General features: G+C 36.6%; 2 protein-coding genes and 1 long non-coding RNA gene across 4 annotated transcripts; 2 read left to right on the top strand and 1 right to left on the bottom strand.

Annotated features, from left to right (window-relative positions):
* The first annotated feature begins 839 nt into the window (after nucleotides 1-839).
* LOC114932506 (uncharacterized) lies at nucleotides 840-13,292 on the top strand. Of its 2 annotated transcripts, XM_029304741.2 has the most exons (5): nucleotides 840-2,127; nucleotides 3,246-3,406; nucleotides 6,717-7,398; nucleotides 8,787-9,590; nucleotides 10,381-13,292. In XM_029304741.2, the coding sequence occupies exons 3-5, from the start codon at nucleotides 7,326-7,328 to the stop codon at nucleotides 11,019-11,021; spliced, it is 1,518 nt and encodes a 505-aa protein (XP_029160574.1). In that variant the 5' UTR covers nucleotides 840-2,127; nucleotides 3,246-3,406; nucleotides 6,717-7,325; the 3' UTR covers nucleotides 11,022-13,292. The 2 variants fall into 2 exon arrangements, with proteins under 2 accessions (XP_029160574.1, XP_029160575.1); XM_029304742.2 differs by lacking the exon at nucleotides 840-2,127 and having other exon boundaries at nucleotides 3,144-3,406.
* On the bottom strand, nucleotides 1,897-11,204 carry LOC114932509 (uncharacterized). Its single transcript, XR_003819908.2, has 8 exons — nucleotides 11,103-11,204; nucleotides 10,521-11,039; nucleotides 8,767-9,562; nucleotides 6,754-7,389; nucleotides 6,150-6,401; nucleotides 4,908-5,646; nucleotides 4,287-4,807; nucleotides 1,897-3,691 (listed from the first exon to the last, which is right to left on the bottom strand). It is a non-coding gene; the product is annotated as an uncharacterized LOC114932509 (long non-coding RNA).
* A 1,270-nt stretch (nucleotides 13,293-14,562) lies between the features above and the next one.
* LOC114932503 (uncharacterized) lies at nucleotides 14,563-21,537 on the top strand. Its single transcript, XM_029304737.1, is given in 6 exon segments — nucleotides 14,563-14,856; nucleotides 16,617-16,703; nucleotides 16,767-16,898; nucleotides 17,158-17,548; nucleotides 17,808-19,342; nucleotides 19,344-21,537. Coding segments are annotated over 6 exon segments (4,257 nt in total). The 5' UTR covers nucleotides 14,563-14,796; the 3' UTR covers nucleotides 21,396-21,537.
* The last annotated feature ends 220 nt before the right edge of the window (nucleotides 21,538-21,757 follow it).

Raw genomic sequence — 21,757 nt, forward strand, 5'->3', positions numbered from 1 at the left:
TAACTATTTTAAATTAATTTCAAATATAAATGCTATTGATTTGTAGAAATCTTTTTAATTGTATTTAGTTGTACATTAACATCTAACAACTATTAACAAATATTTATTTCATTCACTGTTTATACTACAAACAAAGCGTTAAAGAATTCTGAATATTTCCTAAAATTTAATCTTGAAAAAGATATGAAAACTTTTTATAGAGTTTATAAAAAAAATATGATTAAATCGCTCCAAAATTAAACTATACACTGTTATACCACGATGTTTCGAGATCCCATATGGACGTAAGCCCGGGCATGATCGTGCGCGTGGGTCGCATACATCTTGTAGACACACACGCGTGTTAAAGGGAAGGCAATGGAAAAGGGAACTCGAACCGGAGATGAGACGACGGAGAGAGATGGAGATGGGCGCGTGTCGGTCGCGTGCCTATTGCCACCGGTGACTCGGTTGTATATCTGCGACCCTCTCAGGACCCTTTAACCGCCCTTTCGCAGTTTTTCCAGTGGCGAACGTCTGACAGGGAGACCTTTCTCAGACAATGGTATTTCCGCCAACGATGAAGATCACCCGTTGACACATGTAACAGAGATAAAATCACAAAGAGATATTTAATAGATCAATGAAAATATATTTTTTTCTTTTTATCGAGATAAAATGACAGAGGGGTTTGATGTAAGATGAAAGAGAAACTGAATTTATAAAATATGAGAGAGAGCGAGAGAGAGATGAAATGATTGATTAGCATTATCTTCCCAGATAGCCACAGTAATTATTATGACATCATTTTGATGTCATAATAATTACTGTGGCTATCTGGGTTGTATATGGATGATATTTATATTTTATATATTGCAAAAGTATCTAAATAATTTTTTATTAATATATTAATGTAGAATGAAAAATGCAAAATTTAAAGATAATGTATTAAACACAGAAAAACATTTATAAAAAAATCCATATATATATATATATATATATAAAATGCATATAAAAACATATAGAATACATATAGGTATATATATTTGAATTTTATTGCAAATTATATACAGATTTGTCTAAAACGAGTTTAAACGTTTTGCACGTAATTCTGAATATAAAAGGCGAAATACCTGCTATATTATGATGTTTTTTATGAAATATGTATATGTCACACAGTATTTGCCAGCAATTTAAATTGATTATGATACGTGTCACTGTATCACTCAAGACCATGACCTTAGTTGTTCACCGTCTAGTTCACTTCCTTTTCCTGTCACTTCCATAAAGACCGCTTGGGCAATGGTGACGAAAGAAAGGGGAAAGATCCTGGCACGCGAATGCACAGCCTTGACCAAACGAAGATAGCCCGCTCTTCTAATTTGGGAAAATTATATTTCGCAGTACTTTTTATAAGATCTTTGTTTCAGCACCTAGCCTTTTTAAATTTCGTGAAAATCACTTCCAATCACAAGAATGCCAAGCGAGAACGGAAGCAATCAACATTCCTAGCATCCTAGATGAGTAATTATCTCTGAAATTACTGATATTTTTGTCGTGAGTAAAATTGACAATAATTCTTTTTAATTCTATTATAATTAAAGAAAAAAAACAAATAATATCTACAGATATAGATATATCTTATATAGATTATATACGAATTAGATCCTTATTTGTATATTACTATTGATCCATAATTTCGAGACAAAGAAGGACCTAGAAAGTGAAGTACCCGGGATTAATTGTGACCGGGTCAAACTGCACGAGACGAGCCGTCTTCGCAGGTGGCAAGCAGGCATGCAAATCTAAAAAAGGAGGGTCCACGCACACGAGAGCACGTGCTCGTATTTTGCAAGAGACCCTCTTTTCAGAAGCGGCGGCAGTGATCAGCTGGCGATATTTCTTCCTTTTCTCCGATCTTCGCAAGACTGAGGGAGAGGGAATCAGAAAAAAGCGCTAAAAAGAACGAAAATGAGCGTTGCCACCCCTTCTCCATTCCGCGCACCCGCATCCTGTGGCAGCTTTCGTAAAAACCATCGGTCCGTCGGTCTCCATTCAAAAGCACGAGTCACGGGGGCTCATTTACGAATTTCACAACGAAATTCTACACTGGCTGGGAGCGGGGCGTCTGCGATCTCGCTTGAAGAGGTAAGAATCTAGATAGAGATGAATAGATAAATACATACAAAAAATAAAAGGAAAGGGTGCGGGTGCGATCGTGTCTTCAAAGAAAATTTCGCCTTTGGATTATGTCAAAGTACTGTAATCTATATCTGTAAAAGACAAGATAAAAAATGATTCATAAAAAAATTTCATTCAAAAATAAAATAATAGTATTGTCGATCAGTTAATTGTAATTTTTTAAAACAATTCTAGAAGATATATTTGTGTATAAAATTTTGATTAATTTAATATAAAACATTTGTAATGGGAAAAAAAAATTATGAAGTATACTTAATAATACATAAAGATATGCCCCTAAAATGTCAAAAAATTAATTCTTTTTGTATGTATATCAAATTTCTATATAACTGACTTTGTCTTATATTAATTATCGAATGATTTTGCTCAAATAATACAAAGCTCAATGAAGAATAATCCATTAATATCGAAAAACGAGGCCAGTAGCTGAATTTATACCGATTATGGTGTAAGAATAGAATACGATCGAGGGGGGATGAAACAGGCGGCTGTGATTGCTGTCTCCGGAAGGAACTGTCTCCCTTTATCCTTGAGGACATTGCTTCAAACATGAGCCAACGTGTCTTACGGTGTTCTCCCCTAAAGGGAGACACTTCCACGGGAGACATCTCCACCCAGTATTAACCTTTTGCACCCAAAACTAAATTAAGAGTCGTTCTGGTCGACGTTTTTTGTCACCGGGGCACTCTTCGAACTTTTTTTCAATTTTTTTTCTCGATTCATCGAGAGTATCAACTCATTTATATTTCTTCACCATGTCTAAATATTTCAAATCTTTACGTCTAAGATATTTATCTGTTTCTACTAATCTATATATATCTCATCAATCAGCTACAAATCGCTCACTTATATATATATAACAGTTACACTTATATATATATATATATATATATATATATATATATATATAACAGTTTTAATATTATTCAACTTACTTCTCTTGTCTTTTTCAGCATTAAAATGAGATAACTGGTTAATTATCTTGCATTCTCTTCCTGTCCCTTTTTTACACACTTCTATTCTTACATTCATCCACTAATTTACATCATTGTTTTCTCTTGCAGACTTAAAAATAACGACAATGCTGAGAAATAATCGAGACGTAAAGCATATTCTTGCATAATGATTCACGGACCATGAATAGAGAATTAAATTGCGCCGCCCGATGTCATTGCACCCTAGATCCTAGAGGATGCATAGGGGAGCCGAAGGAAAGCGCAGACGGGTAAGTTGAAAGAGTACACGTAGACGGCTGAAAATCTGTCATTTGGCGTCCTGCCAAGTCTTCGCGACTTATCTTCGGCTTCGTCTTCATCCCTCATTCTCCAGTAGAAGCTCTTCCGCGGAAGAGAGTCACGAGAACTTTTATTCCTACTTTCTCGCCGACACGTCTTTTCGTGGAAGAGTACCGTGTGTCCTCATCATCGTTTGTTGCTATTTTTGGAATCCGACAATTCTTATAGATTCTTCCAATTTGCAAAATCTAGGCAAAAGTGTTCACCGAACATTCCTGGAAATCGTAAGACTTTGGTTATTATTTCATGGTGTTTGCGTTGCCATAAATGTTTATGATCGTCTACGGCGCAGAACTTTTAGTAATCATATAATATTAACATTCGATACAGACACCAATGGCTACTCATAATCAGATTGCAATAATAAATTGTGCAAATCTCCTTATAACATAAATAGGATTTTTGTATTTTTAGCAAATTTTTAAAGCTACAAAGTTATAAAACATGTATTTACAATATTTAAATAAAAATTCATTTTTTAACCGTATTGAGATTTTGAATGTTAGTACACATTATTTTATATAAAGATTTTTTTCTTATTTCTTTCTTATACAGACACAAAGAAATGGAGAATAATTTTTTGAAATGAAGCACAATTTTTCATATTATAATTCGATTCAAATTCTCTTTCTGTCAATGCAACACAAAATTCCAACACAATTTTGACAAAGATAAGACATGCGTCACTCTGCTTGCCTTGGTTACCGAGAAGCAAAATTGGCGAACGTCTGACTTTGAGAAAAATTCACCAAGGGGAAGATGTGCGTCTCTCGCGTCGCGAGATTCTGGATTCCGATCTTCTTAGCTTACCTTGTCGCGCCTTGCGAATGGCCGTGGAATAGAAGAGAGGTGGTTTACCCGAAGAACACGACAGCTGCATCGAGCCATCAGAGCCTGAAAATAGCATGGCAACCCCATGCCGAGGCGGAACGGCGAAGTCGAAGCCCTCTCTCTTTCTCTCTCTCTGGCTCTCCCCTTCTCTATCTCCCTGCGCTCGCCTTTATACATATCCCGACTACTGCTAAAAAACCGCCCACCTACGAGCCTTTTAAATAGCGATCGCGTGCTTTTCCCTTTTTTCCGGCACACGGAAAGTACTTGTTACCACCGACACGAGGAAAAGAGGGAGCACGCGGGAGGTCGCTGATTTATAGGAGGAACCCAGCGTATCCGGATACTTTACACACGGGACGACACACGATACAGTCACGCATTTTCTCCCTAAACGATCCTGCCGTCCCTTGGAATCAGTCTTAATGACTCAGCGCTCCCGTCATTGGCGCAAAAAATCCGCCCCTATACTTATCCATTTTTTTCGAGCGAAAAATTACCTAAAACGGGAGATTTTTTTCTCTTACAAACTTGTCCCAATTTAGTAAATCATTAATTATAATTCATCACTATATTTAATCATTATTAAGATTGTCTTACCAAAATTTTTCAGGTGTGATCTTTGACCTCAACGTGTAACTCTCGAGCGAGTATCGTTTCTTTGCAATCGTAGATTCTTCCGCTGTCTTTTATGAAAGTTGCACGTGGTTACCAGTCGCGATTTATCCATCAAGATCTCTCCTCCGCGTCTCCCATCGACGACGTCACGTATATCTCTTTCTCCTCCCTCGCACCTGGAGACGCTCCAAGAAAGCTGAAAATACGCGACTGGTGGGCACATCGAATATCTTTGGGGGCACCTGTAGGATGAGTCGCCGGATAAAGCGCTATCGGTGCCGGTTACATTAATGGATCATCTGTATGCAATGGCGGCATGGCAGGCAATCTGTTGTCGGGTTGAGAGTTGCGTCAGTAGTGAAGATGTTCTCTTGCGTTCGCTTGCTTGACGTTCTTAAAGCTCGTGACTTTATTTTTGGCCGTTCGACGATACCGTCGTCGGCGATTTACGATATCGTCGCCGAGACACCTGTTCCGCAAACTCCTATCTAGAAATTTCTTGCAACTCCAAAAGCTCGCAAATTATTCATCCTGACCTAGACATTTTATATGGAATGCTTCACAGTTTCTTTCTTCACCTTGAAAAATTTCAAATATTTTCTTTTTTTCATATAGCGCGGAAATGACGCAGATGGAGGCAAATATATCTAGTAGTTGACTATGAATCATAAATTCTATTGAATCAGATGTGAGTTTTCTCTTGAATGCAGATGTGAGTTTTCTGAAAAATAGATATGTAAATTTTTATATATAATAGATAAATAGAAAATAAATGTACATAATAAATAACGATAATTAAAAAATAACTAGAATATATTGATAATAAAAATAAAACCATGAATTAAAAATAGCATTTCAAGTTTCGCAAATTAGATTACTGCAGAATTGATTAAATTTTCATTAATAAAAAAGATCATCAGAGCAATTCAAGCGTGAATCAAATATTTTTTAAATATCATGAGAGATTTGCATCGAGAAAAAATTGCAATATGCAGAAAACTTTACGTATTCGCTAATTTAGTGAATTATTTCTGGGATTCGAAAGAATTGAAATTTAATCTCCTTTTTTTTTGCTAATCGCTTTAGCAAAGAACAAGAGACTATAGAGGCAGCGGGGCTTTTTGGTCGACGATTGAATGAATGCCACGCGAGTTAGTCAGCACCGCGGTGCTAAATTCGGCGGACGCCTGGCGTCGCGCCAGAAGAACCACTCAGCGCACCAACCTGCTCCTACCCTGTAGCCGCCGACGAAATGACGCCGTTATCACAAATCTGCTTGCCATCACGTTCTTCGTTTAGATTGATAACATCGATCTTCTTGAACTTGTTAAATACATGGTAGATAGTAATTCATCTTCTCCTTTGATTCTCCTGTTTTTTGCTGTTTCATGAAAATTGGACGTCATAATAGTACCATGGAAGATTAGATGAGAAGAATTTGAAAAATTATGAGTTTATTATGAGCCGCATCTGTCACTGCAAAATAAATAAATGATTTACGTTAATGTAAAAAAAAAAATTGAAAATATTATACAATAGGTATATTACATTAAACTGCTGTTTAACACATTTTACTGTTTAAAGTATATCAATTTACTGTTTAAAGTATATTAATCCCTTAATAGAATAAATCTTGATTAAATTTAATGGGGAAGTGTGCACATTAAAAATTTCATTCATTAAAAATTAATAATGACAAATATATCTTTCTTTCGTGCGCCAGATAAATTTCGACTGATTCAATTTAAATCGCTAATTAAAAAATATAATAATGATTCTCCTGTTGCGCAGGGTTAAGTAACGAGCGATAATGGCGGGGACAACTTGCCGTAGGGAGAATGGCGAGCAACCACCCTGCGTAAGCCGCGGGGGCCAGTCGTGCTCCTCCTACGCAGCCTTTCATCTCCGCGCTCTCCCGCGAGACACACTCGTCACGCGTGTCGCACATTGCCGCCACACGAACGGGACCACCACCACCACCACCACCATCGCACACGCGGAGGAACCGGGTGGGCACGCTTCTGAGGCGCGTGCAGCTGAAGACGAAGAAGACGACGACGATGATGACGAAGAGCGCCGCGGCGGCGGCGGCAACGGAGGGCGAGGGAGGCTGCGCTGCTATATGTAGCCCCGAATCTTAGCCGGGGCAACTATTGCGCCCGAAATTGCCGAAGCGAACGCAACCCCTGCGCCGCTCGACGTACACGTCACCGGAATCGGATTATAATTCCTTCTCGATATCTTCGCGATCGCCGGATCTTATCTCATATCTTCGTCATCCTTATTGCAGATAATATCGCAGATAGTCGGTGCAACGAGTGTGTTGGTTTGTGAGTCTTGAATTGATAAGTATGACTTGTGTGCATTGAGGAGACAAAAATCGAGGAAGAGACGAGGAAGATGCCGCGGGCGTTTCTGATCACGCATCGCAGGTACAACGGTGCTGAAGAAGAGGTCGGAGGATCTGAAAGAGGTAAGATATATTATATTAAATGCAGCTTTAATAAAAAATATACATTTAATTAGTCATGATAAATAACAAAATAAAGTCTACTCCAAAATTAAAAGAAGAATGCTAAAATTTTTTATAACTTCAAGGTATTAAGTCTTAAAGATATGGTTGTCGTAGATTAAATAATTTGTCATAGAAAAAAGTGCTAATAATATAATTTAGTTTATAAGACACTTTAGTAATCAGATTTTGATTTTTATTATAATTTAATATAATTATTTTGTCTTTTAATTGGTTGAACAGATTTAATTTATTATAATTCATTGAAATTATAAATTGAATAATACAAAAAATGTGTACATTTAATAGTAACATGTGACTTCTGATTTATGATATATACAATCTTCAATTAATATTTCTCAAGAATCTTCTGCAAGAAGTTTATGCAACAATAAAACTTTATTCGTGAAATAAATTTTATACCTAATTATTTATTAAACTCTGAAAAAATTCACTGGACTTAAAAATGTAAAAAAAAACAACTCACGATGTCAAAAAATTTGGATTTTTACATACATAAAAATTCTCTTTTCTTCGACTGAATTAAAATCAAGAAAATTTACTAGTTGCTTCGTTATTAAGATAGTGGATCGCGCGAATTTAAGAATAGGAAACACTAGATGCGTCATCAGGGTCCACTATGACGCATGCCGTCAATCTCACCATGAAACAGACAGGCAAATTTCCTCACAAACGCGTGTTCATGTATACGGTACTAAGAAATACATAGAATAAACGCGGTATGCTAAGGACAGACAAGCGGGGGTTGCGATACGATTCTATTTCCGTTCTCTCCGAAAACGGAGCAACTAGCTTTTCCCCTTTCGAAGGTGTACGTCGTACATCGAGTTTTCCTGCCAATCAGTCGGAAGTTATTAAAAGACTCGCCACTTGAAACGGTACTCTGGTACAATTTGCAAAAAAAATGATAATTGATAAATATTCTCATAAAAATGCGTAATAAAATGTAACATTAAATATATAAATACGAGATTTATTTATGTAAGAATTATTTCAGTATAAAACCAATTAGAAATTAAAAATATTAAAGTTAATCTTTTTAATTTTATTTCTTTATCTGCATCAAGAATTTGTAATCTAAACCGAGTATCATTAATTGAAGTTTACATCATTTTAAACTATCGAGAAATTTCCAAAGCACAGAAATTATTTTTTCCAAATATGAAAAGAATATTAATTCGTTGATTAAAAAGATAGTTAAAATATTAATCTATGATACCTGTCGCAAATTAATATTTGTTGAAAAAAATTTAATGATAAAAAATATTGATTAAGAAATTACTAACAATAAGATATTTCAATAATTACCCTTTTTCATTTTCACTCAGATTTCAGTCCCGAGAGAAGCGTGAGGTTGGCCGATTACAGCAGCGGTCAGCCAACTTCTGATGGCGCCAGCGAGTGTGGCAGTGAAACATCGTCCGAATGCCCTGAAGAGCTGTACAATCTGACGAAGCTGGCGGAAGTGAGTCTGGCGGCGGCGGCAGGCACCCTGATTCACCATAGCAATGTCATCTATCAGCGACCGGTGTCGCCCAAGGTCGCACAGTACCCTGCAGAGACCAGCAGGACTCTGACATCTCGATCTACTGTCCAGATAATAGGAAACCAGGACCAAGTCTTGGGTGAACGGACGAGACTCTTCTTCGAGCGAATCGAGACTGAGAGGGAGATCCTGGAGGGTCGATCCGAAGAGAATTCCACCTTGGGGATTCGTCTTTCACCGCGACATCCTTCCTGCTCCTCGCAGGAAGAGCCGAGTTTCTCAAAAGTACCGATTGTTTCCAATGTCGACGTAGATCCGTCGCCAGTATCGTTATCATCCAGCGTGTCTCAAACTCGAAGGACGATCGGTGCCGCGGAGCTCAAGGCGGAGGAAAACGAGGATCACGAATGTCCTGATTGTGGCAAGAAGTACTCGACCTCGTCGAATCTGGCCAGACATCGTCAAACGCACAGATCATTGGGTGATAAAAAGGCTAGGAGGTGTCCACATTGCGACAAGGTCTACGTCAGCATGCCGGCATTCAGCATGCACGTGAGGACCCATAATCAGGGATGCAAGTGCCATTATTGCGGCAAGTGCTTCTCCAGACCGTGGCTTCTGCAAGGACACATACGCACGCATACAGGTATATGCTTCTGATATTCGAAAGATATACCACATTATTCTAAATAAAATATTTTACAAAATTAACATGTATAATTGTTAGTATATGTATTAAAGAAAATTAAACTCTAAAGAATTAATTTTTTTCATCTTTCTAATTTAATTCAATAAAACTGTTTGTCAGAGTTGTCGTTTAGTCTCTGATCGATTGTGTACTCTTACAATAATAGATATTACGTAAATAACTATATAAAGCAAATTCTATTTTGAGGAAACTACAGAGTTTAACGGACAATTTCAGTGAAGACAAGTTCAAATTAATCATTCGCAATGTGATTTTGGCACAGAAATACGGCACCTATTTCCGAATGCAAATTATAGATACAGTGTAAGATTAGTTGACACGTGGTAATATATCTACATCCTTCAGCACTTCAAGTGGTGTACTGAGAATATAGTTAATTGAAATCATAAAATCAAAGAAAAGAATAAATAGAAAAATGTAAAATCCTTTAATTGGACAATATTCTTTACATTTCTTACCTTTCAATTTTATTTCAAAAAATTATATTTTCTTCTATATTCTACTTATATATTTTTCATATATTTTATATTTTGTTAGAGAGAAAGTATTGGACATTTTTTTTGTATTACTAGTATTTTTTTAAGTGATTAAGTAATTGCCATCTAAAATTTTGGAATTTTCTTTTAAGCAGTTATATTATTTATTGTAGAATAAGATATATTTTTAGATAAATTGATCATGTAAAAAAAACTTAGATATTTTTGATAATCATTTTTCTTTTTTTTAGGTGAGAAGCCCTTCAAGTGCACCATTTGCAACAAAGCGTTTGCCGACAAATCAAACTTACGAGCTCACATACAAACGCACTCGAATACTAAACCTCATGTGTGCAGTCGCTGTGGCAAGGCTTTCGCTTTAAAATCTTACCTTTACAAGCACGAGGAGTCATCTTGCATGCGTGCCCATCACCGATCGTCCACGGAGAAGTCCGATCAAATCGAACAGCAGACATCGCTATCGGTGAAATCGAGTGCTCCATTACTATCGTCGCCCACCAGCGTCATAGTTCCTCGATTAGGACTCGAGCGAGATCAGAAGGGCTCGTCCTCGGCATTCTCCGCGATCATCAGGCATACCAGGACGACGGACGCGGCGACACCGTCGAAGCGATCCTGCAAAGAGAGGACGCCCTGTCCGAACGATCCGAATGAGGAGAAGCAGAGCCCCGATTCGGCGACGAAGGATTCGGAATACGAATCCAGGATGGTTATCAGGACGTCGGTGATATCTCCCAATCCGGAGCATCTGCATCTACGTTTCGAAAACGACGTTAAGAGTTCCTCGACTACGTACGATTATCCCGATCCGACGAGATCCTCGGCCTTTTCGAGACCCGCCGGGATGACTTTAAACCTGGCCATCGCTTAAAAATCGGTCGGTCGACACCTGCAATTAGATCAAATCAGTCATGTTAAAGAGATTCAAATTCGACTTTATTATTATACTTACTTTCGTTTGAAATTCCACGAGAAATTCTCTCGAATTCACTCGATTAGAAATTCGCAGAGATTCCAAGGATTTTCTTATAGAAGATTGCAGATTTTGACTTTCTGAAAAATTGAAGGTTCAAGATTTTTAAAAATCATTTATTGAAATTATTCACTATAATAATCTGGTCACTGTTTCTTATGAGATTATTACGAAAAGATTTAATTGAGAAATTGACAAAGGCGATTAATTTGTATCGTTTGATTTAGAAAAGTGATTTTACAGAATGTTCTAAAATTATTACGTTTTTTTAAATCAGTTTTTTAAAAATAATAATTAGTTTAGAGTGAATCTTTTCCTATCAAAAAATATGATTAAAATTGAAATATTATTTTTTTTAATCACATACATGATAATAATAATTTCGTAAATACTTTCAATGATGTTTTTACAGATATTATCAGAGATTGTCCTGTATTCAGCCTTCTTTTATTGCGATCGAACGAATATTATTTTTAATAATCTGAATAAGCTGATTATTTCTGACAAGACAAAGTTACGAATTAGTAAAAACAACAGAGCATGTGACAGATACTATTCCAAGCATCTTCCGAGAATTAGGGACCATCTAGTAATTAGTCATAATGTTAAATCTATATAAGCCGTTAATTTACGATCCGTTGGTATAACACCGTATTTTATAAATATTGGATCGTGTTCTTCAGCGTGTGTATAATTTGATACAGCAATATAGTTTCGACGGAAGAATTGATTAATATATTATGCAAATGAGAACTTAAAAAGAAATTTTCAAGACATAAGATCGCCTCCAACAAGAGAGTTTGTTAAACGCCAGACTTGTGACCTTATCTATTTAAAGACGTAGCTGTCATACGGTGTTAAATAATTGAAATTAATCGTCGATACGCGGACAGAATTGCAATGCCTTACATGTTATTATTTTAGAATTAAATATCAAAGGTTCGAGGCTCTTCGAGGCAGCTATCGACTTTATACAAAATGTAGATACGTATATATAACCGACAAGTTCCATAATGAATGAATCCCAATGAATGTGTGTAAAAATATAAAATGTAGCCGAGTGGAGTTCGGTCTTAAAATATCGAAGGAAACGATACAACATTCGGCGCAAGTTCGTTGTGTCGAAAAAACTTTGCATCTCCTGCAGCATTAGTATGCAAGCATTGAGACGTTCACAAAATTGCGAGAAAGTGTATCTGTGATTCGGAATTGCGCAACCGGTTGCGAAAAGCAAAAAACAGGCTCCAGACAATGCGAAAATTATTTATATTTTATATATATATATATATATATATATATATATATATATTATATCATATCATAAAAATTTTAAGTCCGATGATCTTTTATTAGGATATTTTATATGTAATAAATTTTGTATATACCATTATATAGAAAATCATACAGCACCAACACACGTTATCCAATCGAGCATCGTTTAGAGCCGTAACGTAGGTTGTCTGTTCTCCATCAGCGAAGTAATTATAGCCATGATAAATAAGCCTTCTTCTTTCGTTTTTTGATACCAAAAAAAAATTGGTATCCGATCAGAGTGTCGAACTAGTCGAATCCGTTCCGTCATTGCGAACGCAATCTGCCGTCGTGGCAAGTCTCAATTTTGCAATTTATATTTTAAATTGCGGATATTACCTAGAAAAAATCGATGACGTGTCTCTTTTTCAATGATTCGAGGGACGGCAAGATTATGCGAATGGCGACGGTTATAATAAAGATTTCATATAAGTATAATAATGTGTCACGCGCAAACAAGAGAGACCGATTGTGTCGCGTTTGCCGAATAATTTGCTCGTGTTCTAAAAGATTATAATTAACGAGCGATTCGAACGCGTCCTAGTCATTTCGAGATCCGATAGATTTGCCTATGGATGAGAATAGAAATCCCAATCTAGTGTTTAAGACGTAGTCGTGTTTGACCGCACGTTGTAAATAGCATTCCCACTTTTACATATTAAAATTTGAACGCGAGAGAGATGTTGGTATAGTCGTTTTTAGATAGTTAGACTTATTATACGCCTGTTGTATGTATTATACGTGCTATTTGTACACTGGAGTGCCTACATAAAATATTTACCTACATTTTTGTACGAATTGTAAAAATCTTGTCTTATCGTAATGAGAGGATAATATACGAAATGATATACGTTTGAATTAATACTTTACATTTGTCCTGTCTTTCCTTTTTAATATCTTTCTTCTTTTTATATTTCTAAAGATTTTTTAAAAATATACAATTTTTGTTTTTAATTTGAATTATAAATTTTTAATGCATAGTGAGAGTTCTTTAATCAATGTAGCTGGAATATATATTATAGATTGATATATGAACATATAATTAATATGAAAATAAAATGTGTGATAAGATGTAAGATAGAATCAACAAAGCAAATATTACATATAATATTTAAAAGCTGTGTCAGAATAATTTAATTTCGTATATCTATCTGATTGCAGTACATACATTCGCATAAAGCTTTCTGTTCAATATTCTTTCGCCTTTTTACTTATTGAATTCACTTTATCATGCCGATGAACCGTACGATCACTAGTTACGCTTGGTCGTAGGATAAACAACGACTAACTGTGTTTAACAAATAGATTGAACTCAATAATTAGGCCAACGAAAGCAAAAATGACTAACTCACAGCGATAGTCTTATATAAATCAATCATGTCAAATTAACTCCATGTCACTCCTTAATCTTAATTGATAAACATTTACGATTTAAACAAAAATAAAAATGTTTACTCATTAGTATCATAAAGTAAGATATGTAAGAATTCAGTCAGTAAATTAACTTTCATTAATAATGTGAAGTAAATTAAGGGAAAAAAAGATCTAGGTTGTGTGTTAGCTCTGAAACATGATTCTGCCTCTCATACAAATATTTCTAAATATGTAATTAGTAAAATAATGAAAAATTATATAATACATATATTTAAAAGCTGTATCAGTAAATTAACTTTCATTAATAATGTGAAGTAAATTAAGCAAAAAAAAGATCTGGGTTGTGTGTTATCTCTGAAAGATGATTCTACCTTTCATAAAAATATGTCTAAATATATAATTAGTAAAATAATAAAAAAATTATATAATATATTGTAATCTTAACTATAACAAAAAATAATCTTTCATTATTGTATTATGCCAGATGAAAAATTTAGTTTCAGTCTAAGAGTTTTTAACATGTATATAAGCCTAATTAACAATAAAACCTTGTCGACGCCTTTACATAATGGGAATATATACGGATTCAATTTTCCAATTTTTTTCTCTAACTGCAATATGATGATACCCCAAGTTAGTAACAGTCATGAGCGCATATCTTATGGTAATGAGATCCGCACTGACAAGACTAACCAGAAACGACCAACGAGATAACATAATACATACAAACGTTTATACGCACTTACATCACAACGCACATTCTCAGAACTTCTTCCAGAGCGATTCTTTCTCCCGCCTCGTGGCTTCATGGTTTCTTAATGATTCTCAGCGACGCTTTGCGGGACCAACTACGATGAGACCAAAGAAGAGACCAGAAGAGACGTAGAGGAAGAAGAGTCAGTGGGAGTTATGATCTAGCAGGGTTGGATCATCATTGAAACATTGGTCCGTGTCAGTCGTGGAGAAGATCTCGCAGAAGATTCGAATCATGCAGCCGTACCCCATTATCCTAATTTTCCTCGCGAGTATGGCACTCGCGAAATATCATGTAAGTTTTTCTTGACAATGCTTTCCTTTCGACAGTGAAAGAATATCGAGCATATTTTTATCACATTTCTTTCAATAATTTTAATGTGTTTGCAGTGTTTCAAGAGATGGCAAGTTTTAATTGTGAATTATACAATATATTTAAAAACTTGTGTATATTTAAAAAAGAAAAGTATATTGTGAATTAATTTTATATAAAACATTATGTATTATTTTAAATTTTCCAAAAGTTAATACATCAAATTAATTGACATTTACTACTTTAAACTTGGCAAATTGATTTCGATGTAACTAGCAATTTTATTCAATACTTTCACGACGTTTCGACCATTTGGTTGTGGTCCTTATCAATAAAGAGAATTCCATCAATTAAAATGAGATTAACGCAACATAAAACCAATCTTATTTAAAATTAATAGTTAAAAGAGGAACACGTCCCATGTGTTCCTCTTTTAACTATTAATTTTAAATAAGATTGGTTTTATGTTGCGTTAATCTCATTTTAATTGATGGAATTCTCTTTATTGATAAGGACCACAACCAAATGGTCGAAACGTCGTGAAAGTATTGAATAAAATTGCTAGTTACGTCGAAATCAATTTTGCCAAGTTTATTTTCACCACTAGCGTCCAATATTAATTTTGATTGATTTACTACTTTAGTTTGTATAAAAAATTTTGAGATTAATTATTTTTACATTAATTTGCGAATTTCGTTAATGCATGATTATTTTAATATGTATACAAGATTCTAAATGCAATTCATTTTTTAATATTTTCAGAGAAAGCATTCAAATTGTTCTATTATTGCAAAATTAATCGGGTTATCGTAGATTTATAGAAAGTGATATTTTTATAAATATCACCGACACTTATTCGCTGTTCAAAGTAATAGATAGCTGCTTATCTTTCCTTTTTAATTGTGATTTAGGACGTTTCTCGTTGCCATATTTCGCGCAGCGTTGTGAAATTCAGCAAATTGCCGACATATATCATCTACTCGCAACGTTAAACGTAGAAATGTGATCTCTTACAACTAAGTAACTTTGCTCGATATTCCATTCACTCTGTGAGATATTTTTGATATTTAAAAAATTGACTTATATTAATTTCAAAACAATTATAACTAGAACAGAAAAAATATTTTAATGCAAATAATTATACTTATTTTTATAGAGAACATGTGTTATAAAATATGCGAAATGTACATATAAATAATACTTAAGTCCATATTGAAATTATAATATTCTAAAAAGGGAATGTTTCTTAAAATATACTTTCAAAACGCATCGTTTTGAATTTAATATTAATAAATCGGTCGCTCCAATTACAATATTCCATTGTGGCAGGTTATTGGCACAGGTCACACATGCTGTAACCGTGATGCATACGATTAGAAAGATCGTTTAAGAAAGATTTGAAGATCAAAGTTCATGAGATAAAGCAAACGATAGAGATTGTATATGTGCGTATGCTTAATTTATTCTCTATGTAATGCTGTCTTCTTTCACCCCTTTTTGCTAAAATATTAAAATTTCAATATTTAATGCGTTGCTATAAAAGATAATTTTTATCAAGTTTAAAATATATAAAAACAAGATATAGATAAAATAAGATATTTTTTTCTATAGCTCAGGATATTTTAATATTATATATGTCATTTATATTTTAATATTAACTAACAAAATTATATAATCACATTATTTTTGAAAAAATAGTAAGATGCTAATGATTAATATATAAATGACATCAATATTCATAGGAAAAGACGCGTTTTGATCGTTCTATTCATAATGAGCATAAAGCGAGGAATATGGAAAAGCAATGGTCTTTTACTGATAACGTAACGGTAAGTAAATTATATCGTTTTAATATTAAAATATAGATTAACAGAAACTTCTTTTAAAAACAGCAATTCATTGCATACAAGAGCAGGAAGGAGAACGATTGCTATCTCGAAAATATAAAGCAAGATCAAAATGTATCACATAAAAAACGGCAACCAAAAATACTGTATGCATCGACAGCCCTTACAAGATTAGAGGTAATGAAAAATAATCAATTTAATATATTCATGTTATAAATTTAAAAAGTTATAAATATTTTTTTAAAGATTTTTACGTACCTGTAAAAAAATTAACACATATAACAAATTTATATTGTTTTTCGTATAATGGTGATTATACATATATTATGTCCCTGGTGCTTAATAAATATATTAAAAATTGAATATTATTTAATTAAATTATATATAGAAATATGACTATAATATGACTATAATTTAATATTCTAAATATAAATAGGCATGGCAACTTGTTGGAGGCCGAATTGTTGATTTCTGCAATGGACGTAGAATCATCTTATTGCAGACAAATAAACCTATACCTGGACAAACTCTCGATCCTTTTCTAAACGAAATTCCTGTAGACGAAAATGATATTTTTCCAAGACAAATAGCTGATGTGGTTTTAACACCACTAAAAGCTCGAGCAAAGAGACAAATTCAACTCGAACAACGAGAGAAGTTGAAGGAAAATTCTAATCGAAATCGACTAGTTCGTCGACAGACAAATCAGTTTCGAGGGAAATTTCGTGGACAAACGCAATCTCAATATTTAAATCTCGGTAATCATGAACAGAAGGAAGGCAAGGCGGAAGCTGAAGCTACTCAGCAATCTTCACGCGCAGTAGTTAGTAAGTACAGTTAATTATTATTTATATAATAACTTTACATCATTATAATAATTTAATCAGGAAATTCAATTGAAAGAATTTCTGCGACTTTAAATTTTGATGAGTCAAAATTAGAATTATTAGACACATTACTGAATATGTAAATAAGAATTTTATTGGTTGAAATTTAATGATTAAAATTATTAATATTATTAAAATTAAAAAATTAAAATAGTTTTTTTTTCAAAACATTAAATACCTTACACATCGTGTTTTCCAGGCGGCAGCCGTGGTATGGGTCAAGCACAAAGTATGTCGTCAAGTGGTCCAGGTTGTGAAGATTGTCCTGGATATCCTGGTTATCCCGGTATAGAGGAAGGTCCGGATAAAATAAAGATTCCGCCGACGGATAGATATGGACAAGCTCCAGGTATTGGCGGTGCACCTGTTATTACCCGTCCTGGAGCAGGCGTACGTTATCCTGACGGTGTTACTCCTGGTGGACAGATAACATATCCAGGCGGTGTAATTCCCGGAAGAGTCGGCACTTATCCCGGTGCCCCAGGAATTAGTCCAGGAACTTATCCAGGAGGTGTTCGACCTGGAACTGTGACTCCAGGAGTTGGTGCAACATATCCCGGAGGTGTTCCGCCTGGTACTGTAACTCCAGGAGTTGGTGCAACATATCCCGGAGGTGTTCAGCCTGGTATTGTGACTCCAGGAGTTGGTGCAACATATCCTGGAGCTGTCCCGCCTGGCACTGTAACTCCAGGAGTTGGTGCAACATATCCCGGAGGTGTTCCGCCTGGTACTGTAACTCCAGGAGTTGGTGCAACATATCCCGGAGGTGTTCAGCCTGGTACTGTGACTCCAGGAGTTGGTGCAACATATCCTGGAGCTGTCCCGCCTGGCACTGTAACTCCAGGAGTTGGTGCAACATATCCCGGAGGTGTTCAGCCTGACACTGTAACTCCAGGAGTTGGTGCAACATATCCCGGAGGAGTTCCGCCTGGCACTGTAACTCCAGGAGTTGGTGCAACATATCCTGGAGGTATCCAGCCTGGCACTATAACTCCAGGAGTTGGTACATATCCTGGAGGCGTTCAACCTGGCACTGTGACTCCAGGAGTTGGTGTAACATATCCTGGAGGCGTTCAACCTGGCACTGTTACTCCAGGAGTTGGTGCAACATATCCCGGAGGTATCCAGCCTGGAAAAGTTATACCTGGAATAACGACAGGAGTTGGGACAGATGTAGGGACGTATCCAGGAGGAATATATCAACCTGGAACCCAACCAGGACGAGTAACTACTTCAATAACGACGGGTGTTACTGCTGTTACCGGCGTTAATACATATCCAGGTAGTGTGCCACCTGGGAAAGGCTTACCAAGCGTAACATATCCGGGAGTTTCTGAAGCAGGAATTTATCCCGGAGCTGAAATCTATCCTGGCGGTGTCCGACCTGGTATCGTCTCAGGAACAGGTGCTGAAACATATCCTGGCGGCGTTGCTCCAGGAAGAACAGTAGGTCAAGAAGCAATTTATCCTGGTGATAGACAACAGACTGGTGTGTTTTATTCTGGTAGCGGTCCATCAGGTACATTGCCAGGACAAGTAGTTACGACTACAGGTTCAGTAGGGACTGGTACACAAATAGTAACTTATCCAGGTGGTCGAACAATAGACGGACAAGCGATTTATCCAGGTCTTAGTGATACTATTCAATCTAGAATTCCTGAAGGAGTAGGTGGTATACCAGGTGCTCAAGTTACGTATCCGAGTGGTACATATCCTGGAAGTGCTACTATACCAAGGGACGTATCCTGGAGATGGTACAACATATCCTGGTGGTACGCAACAAGTTATTTCTCCCGGTGCTACTTTATATCCCGGTCAAGCAATCTATCCTAATGGAGTTGGTCAAGTATCAACATACCCGGGCGGACAATATCCAGGCGCACAATATCCAGGCGCACAATATCCAGGCGCACAATATCCAGGCGCACAATATCCAGGTATAGGCACTAGAATTCCCGGAGGACCAGGCATACCAGGAGGCGTTCAATACCCAATAGGCACATCAGAAGGTCAAGCGACAACTGGAGAAATAAGAAATGGTATCACTGGACAATATCCTGGTCTGTACCCTGGTCAAGGAATAAGTACTGATCAGTATCCACAAAGACCTTACCCAGGAATAGGCGAAACCGTAGGAACCGGAGAAGCATTGCAAGTTGGAGGACCAGTGATAGATAACGGTGCTGAGTCACAGGCATCGAGCTCTGTGCAGCAAATTGACTCGGGTACTCAAGCGAGCGCATCTGCTCAAGGTAAATATGGTTCGGGTACAGCCCAATCACAAGTGACGGGCACATACAGTGGTTCAGGTACCTTCTCTGCCCAAGCTGGTACCAGCGATGCCAACAAAAGCGCTCAGACCGAGATAAGTGGTGGAAAGGAAGGAGCTACCAGCAATGCGCAAGGCATCGCAGATCGCGGAAAGAGTCAGGCGCAAGTTCAATTGGACTCCGATTCCGGAGCTACGTCGACAAACGCGCAGAGCAGTGGGTGGAATCACGGTACTAATTCTCAGGTACAAGCGAGCTCCAAAGGCGGAATGGCGGATGCTCAAGCCAACGGCGAAGGCAGCACCTCCAGTCAAGCGCAAATCGGCTTCCAGCCATACTTGAAAGAGGAAGATGAAAAAGTGGAAAATAACATGACACCGTTCCGCGGTAGCGGAACAGCATCGGCCCAAAGTGGCATTCATCAAGGTCAATCCCAGTCGCAACTACAAGGTTCTTTCCAGTACGGTATCACCTATACCGGCGCGGCTCAGGCTGGTTCCGGATCCGGCGCCGCATCATCACGAAAACCCTTTAACTTTAATATCACTGACTCTGAACTCTTCAAGTCTTTCAAATCGGATGCTTCTTTGAAGAAACCGGCGAACGTCGACAGTTCGTCAGCAAGCCAAAACTACGAGAATAAGCAAGACGATCGCGAAAAAGGCTTGCAGAGTAGCTCGACCTCGAAACAGATTGTTATTGTGAATTCCAAAGACAATCCATCCAGTGATAAGAAGGTACAAACTACTGAGAAACCGCGAACGGATGATGCGACATACGAGGAGTACGACGAGTACGCGGACGAAGACAATTATTCCACAGATTCAAGGTTGACATTCCAAGAGAAGTTTTCGGAAACATTGTCAAGTAGTGATTATCAAAAACTCAGTAAACCTACTCAACCGCAAAGTCACAGTCAAACACAAACAATACAAGTTGCCAAAGGAAATCAATACGATATTCGCGTCAGTCAAGATTCGAACGCACCGCGAACGGGTGATATTTTGCAACCAGGACAGTCTGTGTCAGGATATACCATCCCGCCTGGTTTTCGCGGTAGAGTAGTATCAACTTCTGGTACTAAGACTATCGCCCAAGGTGAAGGCACGTCTCAATCGCAGACCGTATCTTTAGTACCAAAGGATCTAAATAACACCAAGTTGCCTGTCACGGAGACTAGATCGCTTCATCAACCCAATCACGAACGTTACGTCAATCGATACACATCGAACAGTAAGAATCAAGGTTCTTCTGTTAATCAAAATGTATCTTCCGATAAGCGGGTGAGACCTACTCCAACTGTGAAACCGAGTTATTATACTGTGACTAATAGTTTTGCCGGTAAATTAAACGGCAGCAACGAGCCGAGAAAATACGAGCATCGATATTATACCAAAAGTTCTACCTGCGGATATTTTACGTTCTCCTGCAACGTTGTATACGGCTCCAACGGCAGAACGAAGATCTGCAAGCCAAAAGTGCCGACGTATCCCGATGGCACGCCGATGAAATGTTGAATGGCCAAGATTGATTCGTCGTGGAACGCGACGTTAATTATTTCTGATAATCGCTTCTGTAAAGCATCATGCGTTAAATCATTTTTCTATTCACCTGTAACATGAAAATAAAATTTTAGTAAGTTGCTTACAGTATAGATTAGATCATGTTTGATTAATTATTTGCTTTCGTGCGCGCGCCATATTTTGCACTATAAATTTATATTCTATAAATTTATTATCATAAATTTAAGTGGTAATATTTCGCACTCTTCAGCAGCTTTCAGCAAGTAACATTAATGTGAAAGTATAAAGCAGATACAACAGAAAACTTTCAATCTTATAGATCAAAAAACTACATTATTTTTTAAGGAAAATTCATA

The sequence above is a fragment of the Nylanderia fulva genome, unplaced genomic scaffold (genome assembly GCF_048542155.1).
Source record: "Nylanderia fulva isolate GAGA-0341 unplaced genomic scaffold, ASM4854215v1 Scaffold13, whole genome shotgun sequence".
Classification (NCBI taxonomy): domain Eukaryota; kingdom Metazoa; phylum Arthropoda; class Insecta; order Hymenoptera; family Formicidae; genus Nylanderia; species Nylanderia fulva.